The sequence below is a fragment of the Filicampus tigris genome, chromosome 6 (genome assembly GCF_054856515.1).
Source record: "Filicampus tigris isolate MCC_2025a chromosome 6, RoL_Ftig_1.0, whole genome shotgun sequence".
Taxonomy (NCBI): Eukaryota; Metazoa; Chordata; class Actinopteri; order Syngnathiformes; family Syngnathidae; genus Filicampus; species Filicampus tigris.
The window spans coordinates 11,437,101-11,456,473 of NC_141222.1; the positions used below are offsets into that span (position 1 = coordinate 11,437,101).

The following is a 19,373-nucleotide window of genomic DNA, read 5'->3' on the forward strand; positions in this document are numbered from 1 at the left end:
TGACGCGGGAAGTTACCTTATTTCACTTAATTTGTCCATGTAATAATTATTACAAGTATATTATTGATTTATCTATGCCAGTGAGAGGCATAAACATGAAACACTCCTTTCAGGCCCAGACTTCACACTAAGTCAACTTGTGAGTACTCTAAGACAAGCTCATTTTCAATATTCATATTTTTGTTTGGTGGTGTGCTGTGACTTTTCAATTGTAAAATTGGTGCCTTGGCTTAATAAATGTTGGAAATCCTCATCTTCTGCATCCAAGAAACATTTTGTATTATGTGAATGTTACTCAAATTGGAAAAATTCATTTGACTCACACCCGCAGCAAAAAATGTCTTTAATATTCCATTTTGACAAAATCTCTCTTATTCTTAATTCCTTGCTGGGAATATACAGCATTACATCAATCAGTGAAACATGTATAGGACTTGAAAACCACTGGCAGCCAAACAAATACTTAATAAACCTCACCCAAACATATATAGAACAACATAGGATAGCTTTGTTCTGTGTTATGAGAAAAACTGCAGCCTTCTGTGGCAACAGAATGGGGCCAGGCCGGTTTCAGCCACAAGAGAGAACTAGTTATTCACAAGCAGCAATAATCAGTCCCATTGTACACACAAATACAGGCTGACATACATACCGGTACAGTATGTACATTACATACTCTTTATTACAGACACAAACACTTTAGGGTATAGTTATATACTGTGTAAGAAAAGAACTCTTAGAATAGTTGTCAGAATCTTCATCCAGTCCAGTTCAATTTGCTTTTTGTACTTACAAATTAAACAACATTATGTAAATACAAATGTGTAATTGAAAGAAAGAGAGAAAAAAAAAAGGAAATATCTACAGTAATATGACACAGAGTACAGTTTTGATGTGTACATGTTATCACAGTGCATTTCAGCTCCAAGGCTGCTCTCCTTTTGATTTAAATCCATCGCATTGGGACGTCACAGAACAATCCAAGTGCATCTGTCGCTATCAGCCAACACTTGAAGAGATGATCCTACATCGGAGAGGAGGAATCATTAATTCAACAGTCCTGACCCTCAAAATCAAGTTTGAAGCATCTTTGAGAATCTGTGCAATGATTGGGCAAGGTGACTATGCCTAAGTCAGTCAACAACAACAAAAACATGCAAGCCTTGTTAATACTGTAATGAAGTGTACTGTAAATCTGCATCTACAACTGACCTTTGTGTAGTCCTTCGTTGGTCATGCGAGTGACGTAGCGTGAGGTACTCTCAGGAATGAGACATTTCATCAGCGTGTTCACGCAGGACTTCCTGTAGGAACTCCACACACGCCCGCTAACATAGGAGAGAGACAGGTTATGTTCATTACTGCATGCATACGTTAGTTACTACAGGTGCAACAATCAATTGGTTAATCAACAACTAATGTATTATCAAACCACAATTATATAGAATAATCGATTAAATGTTTAAAGGAACAGACCGGTCAAAATCCATTTTCCAGCTTTTGATTAGTCAGTGTGTATAAAGAAAAAAAGTTTAAAGACTAAAAGCACCAAAATAATGGCATGCTGCCATGTTGGACATTTTGGACAACGTCACACAATCTCTGTGAAGTGTTACGTGCTGTACACTAAGACTGTTCATTTTGAACTTGTTTCCTGGTCTATTGTGCTCTAAAAATGCTGTATGGCGTCATCAAGTATTCCCATAATTTAGTTAGCACTCCTAACCGTCAGGTTTCCTGCTCTTTCTTAAAGGTAGCAAGAGAAAAAAAAAAGGTGGCAATGCAGCCAGCCTGAGAGCCTCCAGTGCAGCTTCTATGACAACTCTATGTCCGAAAACCACGATGATTGTCTCCAAAATTTATATGCGCATGTGTAGGTATGTCATAATCATTCTCTGAAAATATTAGAACAAAACTCCCAATATTTTTTTTATTCTATTCACGTCTTAGGTTGCCTCTTCTAGTTGCCTTGTACAGTACAGAGAAAACATTATGTCACTTATTGGACAACAATTTGCAATGAAAATTCAATGAATAATCAACTTTCAATTAATATTAATCGAATATTCAATGAATATTTGAGGTAGGTATACTTTATTATAATTTTTTTGATTTTACTGCTAAAAAAACGTTTCCATGTTTCACAAAAAATGTGAGAGATTACATTTCATGAAAAAAAAAAAAAAAAAAAAAGTTTAGATCACGTGATCCACAAGGTCAATTTCAAATATTGGTCAAAAGGTCAAGTCAATAAAATATACATCAATCTTTTAAATTATGATTCTTGGTTGGACTCCATTTCCAACAATACTTGTTTTGTGAAGATTGTCCCAGTAGTTCCTAATATATAAGGGTCCAATGAAAAGCGGCCACACCCCTTTTTGCCAAAATTTAGTGGGCCATACCTCCCAAACCCCTGCTCCGATGGACCTAAAATTTGAGATTTAGTGTTGTGCCATCACTATCAAAAAGTACAACAAGTTTCATTAAAATTAAAATCCACCTGGTTAAATTTGTCTATTTTTTTGGGTGATTTGGCATGGTATGACCCAAAGGTTTAAAAGTGTATCGAAAAAAAGTCCAAAAGTGAAATTTGATTGTTGAGAATGAATTATACTCAACCCATTTTTAAATACAAAACTTTGGATTATTTCACAAATGTTTTATTTTATTGTTTACAATAAATCAATTAAGCAATTATTTAATAGGACAAATTAAAACATCGATTTTAAGCAACTTTAGGAGAAGTACGACACCATTAAAGCAGCAAAGGTCACAGGACTCATTGTAAATGCTCGGCGGGACTTATGTAGGCCACGGGCCATACTTTGCCGAGCCCCGGCTTGCGCTGACTCGGCAAAATGAGGCGAGGCGCAAACACAATATATAATGATACTGGGCGCTAGCTTACCTGGTCTGACCCTTGACCTCTGTAAGGTCACCGACGCCCACGGTGCAACAGACACCTGTGTTAAGGTCCCAACTGACCTGCAGGTTTGAATGGTACGTGTTGGGCCTGACAAGAGGAAAAGCGCACGCTTCAAGGAGGAGTTCAAACTCTTTCCTGAAGAAGTCACAAAAGACGACAAGTACCTGCAATGCTCTGAGGGGGAGAACGCCAGCAAGAGCAGGCCGATGCTAATCATGACAGTGTTGGTCTCCGGACACACCTGACGCGTACACGTGAAACCATTATCACGCACACACTTCCAATTCAAATGTGTGCTCAAATCATCGCCTGTTTGTTTACCTCTAATATGACCACATCGTAGTCACTGAAAGAGCAGAACTGCGGCGCCCAGGCAGCATCTTTCCTGATCACCTCATTAATTAGATACTCAAAGTCCAGCGTCAACTGCTCGACACATACGCTCTGTGAAAGAACAGACACACATACACAAGCAAATCCCATGTATTCTGAAGTTACCAGCCATATTCGTGGTGATCAAAAAAGTGAATTTAGAACCCTGGTCACTGCACACACAGGCTTGTTTGTCCTTGCTCAGAAGTCTGTAAATGTTCTTTTCGTGGCAAACTATGCCAGTGTGCATACCATGGGTTATTTTGTCCAAAACGAAAAAATATCTTGCTATACAAAATGGCATTTTTTGCATCCAATGTGCATTGTGAATTACAATAACCGGCAAGCTCATAGCACGAGTGATGTCACTGCTATGATTAGCGGCTAACGCGAATGCACCCCTTTGATCTTAAGTTTTACCATAAAAGTTGCCGGTCTCGCTTCCAAAGCCATGTTTGTTATTTCCAGCATGTCACTGACCTGTCCATCGTGTGGCTCGCTGACCAGCTGCAGGCTCCGCCCTTTAAGATCGGTGACTGTGAACGGCAGCTGTACTTTATCGTCTTGGTAACCTTGATGCAAAAACATAATGAGCAAATCTCAAAAGACAAAAAGTTTAAAGTGTCTTTAACAACTTTATGACCAGTTAACACACGAGGCTAAACTCAAGGCTCAAAGGCCAGAAGCTTGCTAGATTTTTTTTCCAAACATAATCATCCATTGATCAAATGCGGGGACGCTTATGGGATATGACGGATTATTAAATGGGCCAAGAAGTGCAACTGTGCTGCGCTCGAGCCACATGCCTTGTCTTTAAACAAGCACAGTGCAACTTAGCTTCTGGCCAGCCGACGTCATGGCTAGCAACATTGATTTCAACCGACACATTTCTAAGGTTATAATAAGGGATGTTTGATGACACCATACCGATCGTCCCTGAGCGGGATCGGCCGATAGCGGATCACATGGATTATCTGTATATTTTAAAAATATTACCCACGATGCGTCACCCTGTGGAAATGCTGTCACTTGTACTGCACGTCGACAGCCATGAGACCAGCCTATGTGCAGAGTTGCATCACAATCCCCCGATACAGCGCTGTCACATTGCATCAAAGCATTAGCTGCGGGTGATCAGATTTTTTTTTTAAGGGGAATAAAAGGCTCTGATCAAATACTCCGATTTTTCAGGAAAATCGGCCGATCACGATCGGTGGCCGATCGATCGGAGCACCCCTAGTTATAATGGCATGATAATTCACCATGTTGCAACTGCTACTGTTGCGCTTTTCGTCAATGTGCATTTCCTAAAAACAAGACAAACTATCAAGGTTGCACTTTCCTAACAGGAAAAAATCAAAACTGATGATGTTTTAAGATTTCATTCGATTTTGTTTCAAAATATAGACAGTCTTTGTTCCTTTATTGCACTGTATGTAACCCGCACCGTGACCTTGAAACCAAGTGAAGCATCTATTCTGGCGTGCTGTTATTCACCTAACGATTATGCATTCATGAGGTTATAAACTCCCATCCCCTCTCGGGGGAACCACAACGTGACCCGCCATTAAAACAAGAGTGATAACCCTGACTTAAGAGATCCAATAGAAGAACTGCCCATCCAAAAATCTGCCTTTACAAAGATAATTCGATTTGACGTTGAGATTATTCATTGAACAACAAGCTCATTTTTGCGGCTGTTGTCGAACCGTACTGCACTAAATGAATAGCCCTCTGAGTGATAATGAAAAATTGAGCCGGCAGAATGTTAGACACAACTACACGATCTCCTTCAATTGTGCAAGTGGTCATAATGTTATCGCAGGCGCGCGTATGCTGTATGTTGTTCTTTCACCTGTATCGCCTCCTGTATTCTGCTCCAATAAGCCCGGCTGGAAACAGTAGTGCAGACATGAGTAGTTGACATACCCAGGTTCACTGGGGTCAACCTCCTGAGATGCAGGTGGGGTAGGAGGGGAAGAAAGCGATGATGAAGAGGACGCGGGGGACATCATTTCTTCTGATGACTGCATTAAACTATGGCCGGAAGTCAACATTTGTGGCGAACAAGTGCGCGTTTCTTTCTGCGTCGTCTTTGGACAATCCTGCTCTTCCTGCTCAGCGTTTACCACTAACGGCTCTGCTGGTTTCTGTGCTCCCTCTTTTTCAGCTCCGCCTTGGGCCCGTCGGAAGAGGTCGGCTGCAAATTCTCGGGCTCGCATCGCGGCTTGTGATTGGTTGGAAGTAGAGGGGGCGGGGGTTAACCTGCTCTGTGCTGGGTGCCCATCAGGAAGTCCCTGAGTCAATGAGGAAGTTGAAGCGGTGGGAGAGGACGATGTGGACGCCTGACTTGACAGAGCCGCTCTCTTTGTGTAGAGAATTTGGGACGACGGACCGGATTTTCCTGAAACAAACACAGCCAATTAACTGCAATTTAATATTTAATACTTAATATGATAAGTGGGGCGTTAAACCATGACAACATACAGGGAATAAAGGACATACAATGCAGGACTCGACATTGCGACTAAGTAGGGTTCCCAGGTGCCCTAATTTCTTTTCGGTACACCTAATAAAAACAAAAGTACGACCAGCCTTTCTAAGCGCGGGCAGAGGAAATCTCTGCGCATACGTGCGGGCATAGTTTTGGAGGAGCGTGTACTGCAGTCAGATAAAGCTAAGACCTTTCCCCGGGAAGCAAGAAGAATGCGAGGAGCCAGGCGGGAGAAAGTACAAATGTTGGGGGGGGGGGAATGAAGCGATCATTCCTCGGGACGTCTACTAAAGCTGACGTCTCATCATTGACGTGTGTCACAAATGATGAAGTTATCATTTTCACTACAATTATTTCCATTTTATGTTTCAATTACAAGTAGGATCAAATAAATCTCAAATATCAAGACAGTTACTCTTCACAAATTTGCAGATGCAAAAATCTGGATTGGTTTTGCTCCTTCGCCCATTTCGCAGAAAACGTCTGATGTGAACTGAAGGTAACATGATTTAGACAGATGTAGACAACCATCTATTCATTTTCTATTGTGCTATTCCTTAGGGTTAACTGGAGCCTACTTTAGCTAACTTTGGGAGAGGGGCAGGGTACACTATTATGACAGCCTCAAATTAGGTTAATAAATAAAGCACACGTGGTAAATAAACATTATAGCAAAGGCCAGAAATGCATGAAAGGCCAGAAAAGACGGCATTCTGATTAATTTTGCATTTGTGGAAAAAGAGATAAGCAGTAAAACGCACTCATTTTTATCCATCTCTGGGGGCAGCCATTTTGTCTTCTGTCGACTGAAAATGACATCACAACTGCTCACAACGACCAATCGCGGCTCAGCTTCAGAAAACAGGTCAGCCGCGATTGGTCGTTGTGAGCAGTTGTGATGTCATTTTCAGTCGACAGAAGACAGAATATCTGCCCACAGAGATAGCTAAAAACAAGTGCATTTTGCTGCGTAATTTATATTCCACAAACTCAAAATTTAGCAGAATGTCGTGTTTCAACTAGTGGGCCTGCTGGGAACATATTCTTGCAAAAATATGTTTGGGTTGACTTCTGCTTTAAAGGTTCATGATAGTAGCCAATGAAGTCATTCCAAGTTCACTGTACTTAAACTAGTCCAGGCCAAGTAAACAGTTGATTTTGTATTTGTCTTTTTCTGTTTAATTCCATGTTGTCGCTCCCTGATGTTGACTTGACACTGCCGACTGTCAGCCACTCATGAAAACTAGTTGCTGAACCCCCGCACAACTGCTCGACAGTTCAGGTGGTTTTGGCTGCGTTGGGAGGGACATATTGTACATATGTGATGGACTGGCTTAGTAGCGATTTATCAGCAAATTTAAATAATTACCTTTGCAGAGAGAGATGCCACAAGCCACCAGAGAGTAGCTTGTATTTAACAAGATGACCTGGTCCTTTTTCAGCTGGAAAGCAGGTTGAAACGTGGGAAAGGGATAGACCACCTGATACTTGCTGTTGAGGACGTAGCCGTGCTCCAGACACTGACTGCTTCCTGCAGAGACCCACACGAAAATTAGAGGGGATGGGCTAAAGAAGTAAGGTCAGCAGAGGAGTGTTTCTGTGTGTGTGTGTGTGTGTGTGTTAGTGTTTGCTTACCATTGTTTACGGATGCGGTCGAAGGAAGAGCGCAGCACTCAGCGCAAGGCTGAGGTGGAGGCATTGAAACGATTGTGATGCAGATGTCTCTGTAGTTCTCAGCGCTCATCAAGTTCATCAGGAGAGAGCTGAAAAGTTGCGCCACGTAGGTCAACAAGATTACAACAGAATAATGGAGCAGTCATGTGCGGCTACTGAGTGACGCAAAAATTGTCTTACTTAAAACCGAAGATGACCATTTTAGACTGGTCATTTGGCCACCCGCACACAGTTAGGTAAAGGTCATTGTAGATTTCCTCGCCTGCAAACAGGCGCACGTATTGGACCTGGAATGAAAATACATAGTCGACAAAAAGCGTAAGAGGTCTCGCTTGATTCTGCTGTGACAGAATCCTTACAAATTAAATTGTACAGAATCATGCAAAAGTCTTAAGGTTACAATTAGCTTTCTTTTAATGACCTTTTTCACAAAAGTCCATGGGCTGATTACCGGTTTGACTGTTTACTAGGGGTGTAACGGTACACGTGGGTGTATTAATACGTTTCGGTATGGCATGTTGAGTTCGGTCCACTTGCGTTCGGTTCGGTCCACTTATTAGCGCGAGCTTACGTACGGGCGCTATTGACTGTTACATGCGGGAGAGGAGGGTAGCGGCACAAAAGAGAGAGCCAGAAAAGAGCCAGAGCTCGAAGGTCCCCCCGTACATTGCGGTCTCCTGTTTGGGAACATTCTGGCTGCCCTGTTAAAATCGCAGATGGGGAAAGGTACGCGGTTAAGTTCGAAAGTTGTGTGCCGACATTGCTACATGAGATGGGCGGCAGGTAGCACATCTAACATGCACGGCATCATCCGACTGTGAATGTTTCTTAGACGAGGGAGCAAAAACGTCAAACTTAAATAGCGAGATTTATCATATTGTAGCGTCTTACAGGAACGTAGTTTAATTATCATGTTTTTATTGATCCAAGCACAACTGCTCGCGCTCTTCTTTCTCCGCTGCTCCACTCGCTTGCCGTACGATGCATTCGTGAACCTCGGAAACATCAAAACTCAGCAATACACAAATCCGAACACAACACAGATAACCCAATTCGTTACAATATGCTGTTGAACATTCAAAGATTTCAATGCCTAAAAAGTGTATACAATTTCATAATGACTTTTTTAAAGTTACGGTATTTTTTTCATTATAAAAATTGTTTTAATATAATTAGCAATAATTGTAACTGTTATTGTGTGTATTTTTCTCATCACAAAAAGTGTATATATGTACTGTAATGACAATTTGGCTTTAACTTGAATACTTAGATGTGTCATAGTCACAGGCTGTTGCTGCTTACTATTTAAAGATTTCAGTGTCTTAATAATTTATAAAATTAGATATTTATTGTTAGTGTATTTTTTATTCTGGTGTAGTTCCTTAGAGTATCACCCGAATGGTTCGCTTTTATTTATTTTTTGAAAACAAGTACAGTTTACTTTACATCTTTTCAAAATAAAAATATATATTAAAAAAAAAAATCTGTTTTTTGTACCGAAAATATACATATATATAAAAAAAAAACTAACCGAACCGAAACATGATTTAGCGTACCGTTACACCCCTACTGTTTACCATGGTTTCAAAAAGTCAAGGTTTCAATAACCGCTGAGACTATCTGTCAACGGTAATGAGCTTTTTTTTTTTCCTTTTTTTTTTAGGGGACTTCTAAGCATAGCACAATACAACTGGCTGCTTGCAGTTGATTAAACGAGCAGGCTCTTCAAAATTAATTGTCTCCAATTAACATTTTTTCTCCTTCTCAGAGAGCAGTTTCATAAGGAGGAGGAAGGGGACGTATGAAGGTTGGACAAAAGAGGTAGTTACACGGATGCCTCTGCATTGTCCTTAAGAACAAAAAAGTGTACTATTGTGTAGGTGCCAGGTGTACAAGTTAGCCCCAAGCACAACAGCATCCCAACGGGTCATTCTAAAAAGAACTCACCAGTGACGGAACACCGTGACTTGACTAAGATGAATTAAAACAAGAAAAACGTTAACATTAATTTATTTATTTAAACTTAACAAGTTAAACATTTCTTAACAAATATTCAATACTTCATTTAAAAATAAAATAGACTGGTCAAGGGGGGGAAAAAACCCCACTGCTTTTATTTAACCAAATTTTGTTTTTTTTTTGAAAAGGACATTTTAGAGCTGTAATTTTTTTGTACCGTGATACCGCAACATTTTTGCTCATTGTAATCATACCATCAGAATCTAATATCGGCCCATGCCTAGTCAATTTATGTACTGTACTGCATATTTGCACTTTTGCACAACATTTAAACCCAAAATATGCTTATCCTGGCTAAATTTTGAGCTAAATGTAATTTGTATTTGTTGACAGTGTCGTTGAGCTGGACATACCATGAAATAAAAGACTAACATATTGTTGTACTGTATTTGATTTGTTTTACCTGTTTAAGTCGACTGTGGAGTTTAAACTCCCACCAATAGAGATGGTAGGTATAGAAATAGAACTCATCATCCTCTCCCCAGTCCCTGGTGTAGGACAGAACGTAGCGGCCGCACTTGGTGAAGCCAAGAAAGATATGCCTGGGACCAAACAGGTAAAGGGTTAAACAGGCTTGTGTGGATCAACACTAGTTTTCTTCAATCAAATGTTAGTTAGGAAGGGCAACCAGTGCATGGGGGTAAGAACTTCTACTTACCCTGCTCTCAGGTATTCTTCACTGACAATGTTCTTTAATGGGACACACACTCGAGGAGGGAGCTTCCTGAAAAGATGCTGAGAAAACTGCCCTGAAAGCTGCATAAAGGAACAATTATAAGAAAAACGCTTGTTAGCTAGCATCTTTATTGACTGGCAAAAAGGTGACACGATGCAAAGCAATACGAGACGATTCCACTAAAACGTTGATTGTTGTGATAGACGTAATAGCACACTATTGGGCTTTGAGCTGTCATCACAAGTAGTTAAAGCTGAAACTATTTTTGTCTCCTTGTAACTTGTTACATGATCAATTACAATAAAGTCGAAATGTATTTTTTCCTCAACATCAAATTATAAACTGTTAAGACAGCGACTTGCGCTGAGATTCATGACAGGTGAGGCACTGACTCCTCTGTGAACCCAAAAAAGATCAGCCCATAATTTTATTTTGACCTTAGTTGAAACAATTGTTTTGAAAACTTGTAATTATGCTTCAAGTCCAATCAAATTTAGCAATATGAAAGCAAGAAAAACAAAAGAATAGTTAATACAGTATATGGTCAAGTACGGGTGGGCGATATGACGATATTAGATCGTTAAGCGGTTTAACGTATTCACGATATGTAAAGCCGAAAGATCGTTTGATCGTCTACATGGCACATTCCAAACAGTTTAGCTCAATGGCGGTGCAAAGCCGCTGACGCATATACCCGACCAACCAATCACAGAACGCACAGTGCACCGTACGTGACACTCGACGCCTCCCTGTTTGTTTGTATAGCGGGAGGCTATAGCGGAAAGTCACCACAAAGCAGAGTTGGTAACGAAAAGAAACTCCACATCCACAGTGTCGATTTGGTTTGGCTTTTCCTCGGGGGAGAAAGCCCAAACCAGTTATTTGCTAAGTTTGCAGAGACTCGGTTCGGACGTCAGCGCCGACAGCCAAAACAAATGGAGATCAGACACACGGTAGCCAGAGGCAGCCGCTAGCTCCAAGCTAACGCAACCCACGGTAACACAGTCATTTAACAAGAGCACTCCATATGAAAAAACAAGAAAGCATTGTAAAGAAGTAACTGAGGCAGTGACTTATTACCTTGCTGAAGACATGATTCCCATTAAAACACAAGTGAGGTTTATCCGCTTTAACATCTTACTGAGTGTTGTTGTCTTTGCATGTTTTTTTGGTACAAATATTACATATTCATAAGTACAGTATACCGTGTTTGTAGACACTGAGATAGTGTGTGTTGTACATATTTTATGAGTTGTTAGTGTAATATCTTGGGATATTAATAAATATATGCACACGTCAGCTTTATCGGAGTTGGCTTAAATTACAGGTGATTTAACATTAAAACAGGGCTCACTGGGAGTTCACTCTACGTCTCCTTGGTAACTCTGGCATATCCAAACCACCAGCAGCCTTTATTTGTACCTAGTTGTAGAACAGTTCAGTCTCTATATAAGATCTATTATGCATAATAAAAGCAAATTATGAATCCCTGTAATGTAATCCCTGTAGGCGCCATAATTGAATTATGTCACGTGGTGTTTTGGTTGCTATGTTAACGGGCTGGTGCTAGGGTCACATGTCGTAAGTGGTGAATGCCGGTTAATTTAAATAGGCGTGCTTAACAGCTGTACGGTAGAGAGAGTCGGGCTGGGTAGCTGTATTTTTTGTTGACCGCTTCGCCACGCTAAGCCACGCTTCGCCATACGCTACTTTTCTACACGCTACAGTTTCATTATGCCATATTGTGCGACCATCAAACCATCCAGAGTGTATCCGTGAAAGCCACTTTTTCATTAAAACCAATCAAAGCGCATTCAAGACTCAAGTGTTTTAATTGTCTAGCCACCGTAACAGCAGCGCGTCAGACAAGTACCCAACCCACCCACTTTCTCTCAGAAGCGACAAGGATGCTTGGAGTCGCTACATGACCCATGGAGCAAACTTGTGATTGTGTATTCCTAGGAAAATATATGAAATGTCACTGTGTGTTTTATATGCATCAAATTATGGTTTGTCAGTACACTGAAAAACAACGTAGAATTTACTCAATTTTATGTTGACAAGTGATTGCATGATATAAAACTGAAAAAATAATCTGAATCCTATTAATAATGATCCCTTTTTCTTTTGTAGTTCTTCATTCTGAGCAAATTGTAAACCACCCCCGAGGTCCACTGCAGTATCATCAGCATACCTACCTGTTCAGCAAACCCCATTACGTTTTCTCCGGATATCATTTAAATAGATCCACTGTAAATGTTATGGATGTAACGATTTACTCCAGCCCAGATTCAAGTGTCAAATAGGGCTGTCACAAACGATTATTTTGCTAGTTGACTATTCACCAACAGGAGTTGCGATTAGTTGACTAATCGGATCATATGTAAATTGCGGCATAATCACACCAGCAAGCTGCTGCTCTTATATGACTATCAGTAGCTTACAGGTAGAACTCTTTAAGGTATTGTACAAAAGAATAAAGACAAGATGATAGTACATTCAACTTCTACTAAACTGTGCAGGTTGTACCAGCATTCCTGACTTATTTTTAGTGAAGTACCAGTAATTGAAATTGAATTGTGGCCGTAAATATTTTTTTGCTGAATGTTTAGTGCATTTTAAAATGGAACCAAAAAACAATACACTATGCTGAGTTGCACTAATACTATGAAACTACCAAGTACCTATAAATACTAAAGGAAATACCGGATTTCATATTGGCGAGGAATCACAGATCGATTAGCTCCCCTTGGGACCTGCCTGTGTTCTGCGTGACGTCATTCTAATCAGCATGTTGTGCAGATTCGTCCTCTCAAAGTGATTCGTATCCTCAGCTGTCAATTCGTGCGTAGTGAAGATTCGTAGTCGTGGAAGCGAGAGTTGTATTCACAAAAAACAATTACGCTCACAGTTTTTATTCGTACTCACAAGAAAATAAGTCAAACCGTCACAATTTTGATTCGTATTCACAAGAAAAAAATTCAAACGCTCGCAATTTTGATTGTACTCTCAAGAAAAGAAGTCAAACCCTGACAATTTTAATTTGTACTCACAAATTATTACTATTACGGATACGAATCGTTATTCACGCATATGCCTTTTTGACAGCGATCTTACTCCATAAGTGGGCAGGGTGACTCTGCCTCCCGTGCTTGCCCTGACCGCACGTACCTGTGTTAAGGCAAGGGTATATACGCTAGCAAGCAAAGGAGTCCCAAGTATTTGTAAACCTATTGGCCAACAAAACCAGAATACAAACGAAAGTAAATGAAAAGGTGCAGCTAGCTTTGAATGATAATGATCGTCTTCCGTTAATTCACATTAGTTAGCCAACGAGCTAGGTCGCAGCTACAACTTGGCCTCGGACGCTAACGAAAACAAGGAGCAGTCGCATCATATTACACCAAAGCCATTCTTGCCGTACTTACAGATTCGTGTTTAGTAAATAACAAGCATACCTGCCCTCGCACGAGAAGTTTTACGACATGGTCTTTGTGTCTTCTTTGAGTTTTGTGTTTGATGTCCTTCTTTTCGGATTTCGAGCTGGGCGCCATCTCTGACTGAACTGTTGTTCGCGTTGAGCTCCGGATGCCTCTGATTGGCCCGCTGCTGCACGAAACCGACTGGGCCAGTTTTTCGCCAGTCGGAGTCAAATCTCATTTCTTTGTTTGTAACATCCTCGATCGTCTGTTTACTTGACACGTTAGCTCCTCTCACAGGAGATCTCTGTAATGCCGCGGAGGAGTCGAATAGAACAACAGAGAAACGAGAAGAAACTGTCAGATGTGAGACGTTCACTAAATTCTCAATGCCTGTCTATCGCTATCTGTGACCCGGTCGACCATCTTTGATCGCTTTGTACGGCAACCACACTGAGACAAAACACGGAGTGATGCCTCTGCACAATACGTCGTAGTTATTCGAAACCCAAATAAAGTATACAGTATATGACTATATGACATATGCAACTCTTTCAAATCCTCTTGCTTGAGTAGGAAATGTTTTAAACGTTTCCGTGTATCTAACCAAGGTAGGTTACAATTTCCATCCAGCGTAAATTCTTTTAATCAATATCGAGCAAAAATAAAGAAACGCTTCTCAATGACGCATGAAAAATGCAAAACCGAGCAAACAATCAACATCTTAGAGTATGTACAATCACAAAATACACGTTCTAAGGTCTCAATATCTTCATTACAAAAAACACATTTAATTTGATCTGAATATTATAATATAAAAATGTAAAATGTTAATAGATATATTTTTTTAAACTTTATTAATCAAAACCAACATCCAATCATATTTTCCATAAAACATGATAATGAGAACTATACACTGAGCACACAAGCAACATACACCAAACTGTGCATTATATAAGTAACAACAACAAAAACAACAAATAGAAAGGTCTATTTGGAAATTCTACTGTAACGGGATGTTTTGTTTTAAGTCTCTTCAGTGTCCTTCTAAAATGTCCTCTTTATCAAAGTGTTACCTGTTTTGTTGCTATTTTGTTTCACTGTCCCATATTTAATGTCTCTGTGCTCCTCTAGCTACCACTATAACTACTTCTACTATTAATAATAATAATTGCTCCATATTCAACCTCTGATTAATGATAGATATAATTTAACATCCTAAAATGTGTTTCACTACCTTCACGTATTTTGTTCTTATTCAAACACTAATTTCTTTAGTGTACTCATTTAATAGAAGTCAATTTTTAAAGATAACGAAGATACAGTAGACAGGAGGGCACTTCATAAGAATCTATTAGGATGTAATATGTATTATCAGAGCTGGGCAGTCCGTCCGGGGGTGGAACGGTCCGTACCTCCGTCCCGGGCAGACGCCCATTTTTGGGACGGAGGACGGGGGGCGACAAGTTTTAAAAAAGGGACGGACTAAGCAAGGGCGGAGGTGGATTTTAGTCCTGCCCATTAATCGTCCCTCATGTATGTGACGTGGTCGTTAGGCGCCACAGTTGATCTCAACCTACTCGGCAAAATGGGCAAATGACCAAAATTGCCGCCGATCACTTCAAACGTGCCACTATTTACCCAACTGCGCAGGAGAATTTTCAACAGGAGATAAAATAGGAGAACAAATATTGCTGTCTTGGTAAAGTTCAGCTGTAAAAAAAATAGAGAAAGTAAAAACATACCAGGTATAACAAGTTCTTTAGTCACGCTACTCCAAGCCTGTTCTCTTTTTTTCGTGTCCCGCTACTGGTAGCTGGCCGTGTCATATAGGTCGGGATGTCCACAAGCCACAACGATAATGTTTTCCTTCGTTTTGCGCTCACCACACAAGACCTGACAAGTGTACAGGACGCTGTGTGTGACGTAGTATTCCTCGATGCAGATTGACTGCCGCGAGGCGAAGAGGGAAATAAGTTCATTTGTTTAGCCGCGGCGAAGGGACGGATTTTCTGTGCTTCGCTCCGCCGTTCCATCGCTCCAAATGCATCACCCGCGTCGCCCCGCACGGAAACGCGCTAATTACATTGACTTCAATTGAATTGCGCCGCCAGAAACGCCCTAAACGGATTTGCTGTGAACACATGTAGCAGCCCCAAAACTGCTGGAGGGGAAACCAATGAGCCAATCAGCAACCCGAAGGGCTGACCAATGGAAGCGCTCCCTGGATGACTGAATGACCTCTTTCACATTTGCTGACATATAAACAATGACCGCTGTTAAATAAAGCAGTTACAACTCTTGACTCGCTCACTTCGTCTAGTCCTTACACACATACGTGGTGGCAAGCGGTTCGTTAAACTGTTAACCCAGAAGTGGGTGCCCATAAGGTAAGCAGATTTTATTTTAATAGTAAATTAGCCAGCTAATGAGCTTTAAACAGACCTCTGCCGTTAGCATCTCTACCGCGGCGTCATGCACGGATGCTTTTTTTGGATGCTTTTCTTTTTTTCTTTTTTTTTTTTTGGTGGGTGGGTGTGGACTTAAGGACGGAACCACTTTAAAAGGACGGGGCTGGAGGACGATCATTTTTATGAATAAAGACGGAAGGACGAGACCAAAAGGTTACCCAGGTCACGGACGGAGGACGGACCGGCAAAAAAGGGTCAGGTGCCCAACTCTGTGTATTATATATATATATTTTTTTAACTGCATCGCTGATTGCGTACATAGGTGCTTCTGCGCATGCATTTTTTTTAGCGCATGTCCGACTTACATCGTGCAGGGCTATTAAAGGTGACGTCACAAATAAATCGCTGGGCTGGGTTATCCCGGTTTATTACTGATTATGTTAACTCTGACTTTACTCTTTACTGGAAAAAATGTACTGTTTGGTTTCTTCAGTAACAATAGTTCAAACAAACACAAAACAAAACAAAACAAAACAAAACCCTAAACAGTCTTTACTATATAATTCAAGAATTATTCTAGCAAAATTCCATGACCACAACTACAAATTTAATTACTCAAAACCTATTTTCTTAATTTTTGGTGGAAACCAAACAAAGCAAATCTAACCTGATCCTCAAAACATTTAGTAAAAATGCATACTGGAAGTTTAGCTCTCCGTTACAGCACAAGACGGCTAAATATTTCTAAACTAATAAAATTCTAGAACAACGGAAAAGCTGAAAACTCTTTTGTAGTAATTGGAAGCTAAAGTTGGAGGAAACAATATGTGAAGCCTTTGGAATTTCTTGATTTTTAGCATAAATTAGCCATATAATGTCATGCTAGAATTCGTCTAAATCACAAGAATATAAAACAGTCTATTTGAACTAACTTCACAATCAATTGTTGTAATATTTTCATTGAAAATAAGGAACATTCACAAGACAGGGAAGAAAAAGTAAGTGAACCCTTTGACATGGTCTCTTTGGCATCAATAACCTTAAACAAATGTTACCTGTAGTTGCAGAACAGACGTGCATCAATGCAGGATTTTGGACCATTCTTCTTCAACATTCCTGATGTCTGGTGGTGAATAGCACTCTCATGCCACATACAGTATCTCAAAAGTGTGAAGTGTGTTTGTCAACTGTTTATCTGATATAAAATAAGATAATAGTTACACTTCTTAAGCAATTTTGATTTGTCAAAGACCTATTAATTTGAAATTGGCAATAATCAAATGGCTGTTAAAAACAATAATTTCCGTAAGTGTGATGCAACATTTGTTGTTTCAATTTAAGTAAGACAAATATCAAAATTTGAAAATCAATATCCTGCATAAATACTACGTTTGTATGGATCAAAATGACTTGTCGGGTAGAGGGCATCTCTCCCCCTGGCTGTGTGGTAAGAAATCCCTTTAGATTAGAAGCACATTTTTGTTTATGATGAAGTTGATCTGACATGATTTTATTATCCTCAAAATGGCATTACCTTTGCATATTTATGTATGTATGTATGTATGTATGTCGATGTTAAAATGAAATATTTCCTGAGTATTTTGCCAGTTGTTGAAGGGGGCACCTGCAAAACCCTATGGGAGTATATTTGCTCAAGTAGGAACATGTACCGCAGTGGTTCTCAACTTGTCATCCGAGGACCCGCATCTTGCTATTGTTGCAAAGTGCCAACTCATTTTATAGAAGTTAAGAACAATGCATTTTTTCGCAAAAAAAAACCCCTCTGAAAATATGTATGTACAATATGTTACCTTTCTAAACAATTTAAAATGAGTTTGACATACCGCCAAGAACCAGAGCTGGGCATTTTCCTAAAAATTGAGCGCGCCCTTATTTGTCATTCGTCTGCAGCGTGGGTACTCTTCCGTCGTCTGTCATTCACCCTTTTTTTCCGGGGGGAAAAAATAGTACCCGTCTATTGGCCGTTCCGCCTCTAATTTTAAATGGCCGTCCGTCGGTGATTCTGACTAAACTTTAACTAGCAAAAAAAAAAAAAAAATCTCAACACAAATCCATGTCAATATAGCTGTCTGCGACCCACTTTTGGGTCCCAACCCACCAGTTGCGAATGACTGACGCAGAGAACCCACACAGTTACTCTCTGCAGGATATTCGAAAGAGGCAGTGGAGACAACGGTAGATACAAAAATACACCTGGGGAATATCTCAATACAGCTCCGAGAACTAGCATGTGGAAACAATTCGTACAGCCCTTTTGCCGCCCGGGTGTAAGGGTACCCGCCGGTGCAGACGAATGCACACTTCTCAGGGTGGGATCAATCGCAAGTGGGCTGTTCTGGTTGTCTTAGAAGACTTATATTATCATGCAACTTAATCACCACACAAATACTATATTGTACACAGTACTGGCTATCACCAAGAAAATAATCCTCCTAAATTGGAAAACAAGAAATCATTTTATCTTGCTATTTGTCAGACGTATCCTTTTGTTTTGTTTTTATTCTTTTTTACCATTTTTCTTCTTGTTTATACTAGGGTTGAATGGGATTTGGAGCTTCTTTAAACCTTATGTATCTGCACCTGAATAAAAATAAAGTTGTCCACCCCCACCCCCAAAAAGAAGAGAGAGAGGGGGGGGGGCTGGTAGAAGGGGGGGGGGGGGGGAAAGACGTTTTGCCTCTCACCTGATCAGGCTTAATCAGTTCATGCAACAAGGCTTTGTTAGGTTTAAATTAGCGGTTGTAATGTAATGAGTAGATGAGTGGTGAATACTTTGGCAAGGCACTGTACAAGAAACAAATCATTGACAGAAGACTGGGTATTTTCAAATGTATTAATTTCCATAAGCTGTGACCTTTTGCTGTCTTTTATGATTCTTTCTGTCTGACTGGTCTGGGTGTAACAAACAGGTCGGCGAGAAAGACAAAAAAAAATATCCGTTAACGCAACATTGATTTCATTCACTTCATATGTAATATAACTACTGATGGCCTGCGTAATGAGCACATTAGAAGTGCACTCTCTACTGTGGGTGGACTCGGTAACAGGCCAAGTTAGACCAACAGTTTCAAGAATATCAGTGAAGTCTTTAGCACACTCAAGTGTATGGGGTTTCTTATTATAGATGTCTATTATTCAGCCGCCAGTATCCACGGGTGCATCATATTTGCAACTGAATTGCAACGTATATGGTTATAACTCCAAATTGGAATATCTACAATTTCATTGTGAATAGTCAGAATTCTAAATCGCTTGCTATTGTCACTGAACCCCCAGTGCCATCTGCACTTATGCTTGAGGCACAAAAAGTACATATAAAACTATTCATTTTTATTTTTGGCATACTGTCACTAATTTG

At 40.2% G+C, this 19,373-nt stretch overlaps 1 protein-coding gene across 1 annotated transcript; it reads right to left on the minus strand.

Moving 5' to 3' along the window:
• Window positions 1-326: 326 nt before the first annotated feature.
• Window positions 327-14,060, minus strand: dcaf15 (DDB1 and CUL4 associated factor 15). Its single transcript, XM_086034422.1, has 13 exons — window positions 13,623-14,060; window positions 10,147-10,244; window positions 9,892-10,030; window positions 7,650-7,756; window positions 7,431-7,558; window positions 7,165-7,326; window positions 5,157-5,705; window positions 3,782-3,873; window positions 3,251-3,373; window positions 3,094-3,170; window positions 2,912-3,016; window positions 1,213-1,328; window positions 327-1,024 (listed from the first exon to the last, which is right to left on the minus strand). The coding sequence occupies exons 1-13, from the start codon at window positions 13,716-13,718 to the stop codon at window positions 969-971; spliced, it is 1,848 nt and encodes a 615-aa protein (XP_085890548.1). The 5' UTR covers window positions 13,719-14,060; the 3' UTR covers window positions 327-968.
• Window positions 14,061-19,373: the final 5,313 nt, after the last annotated feature.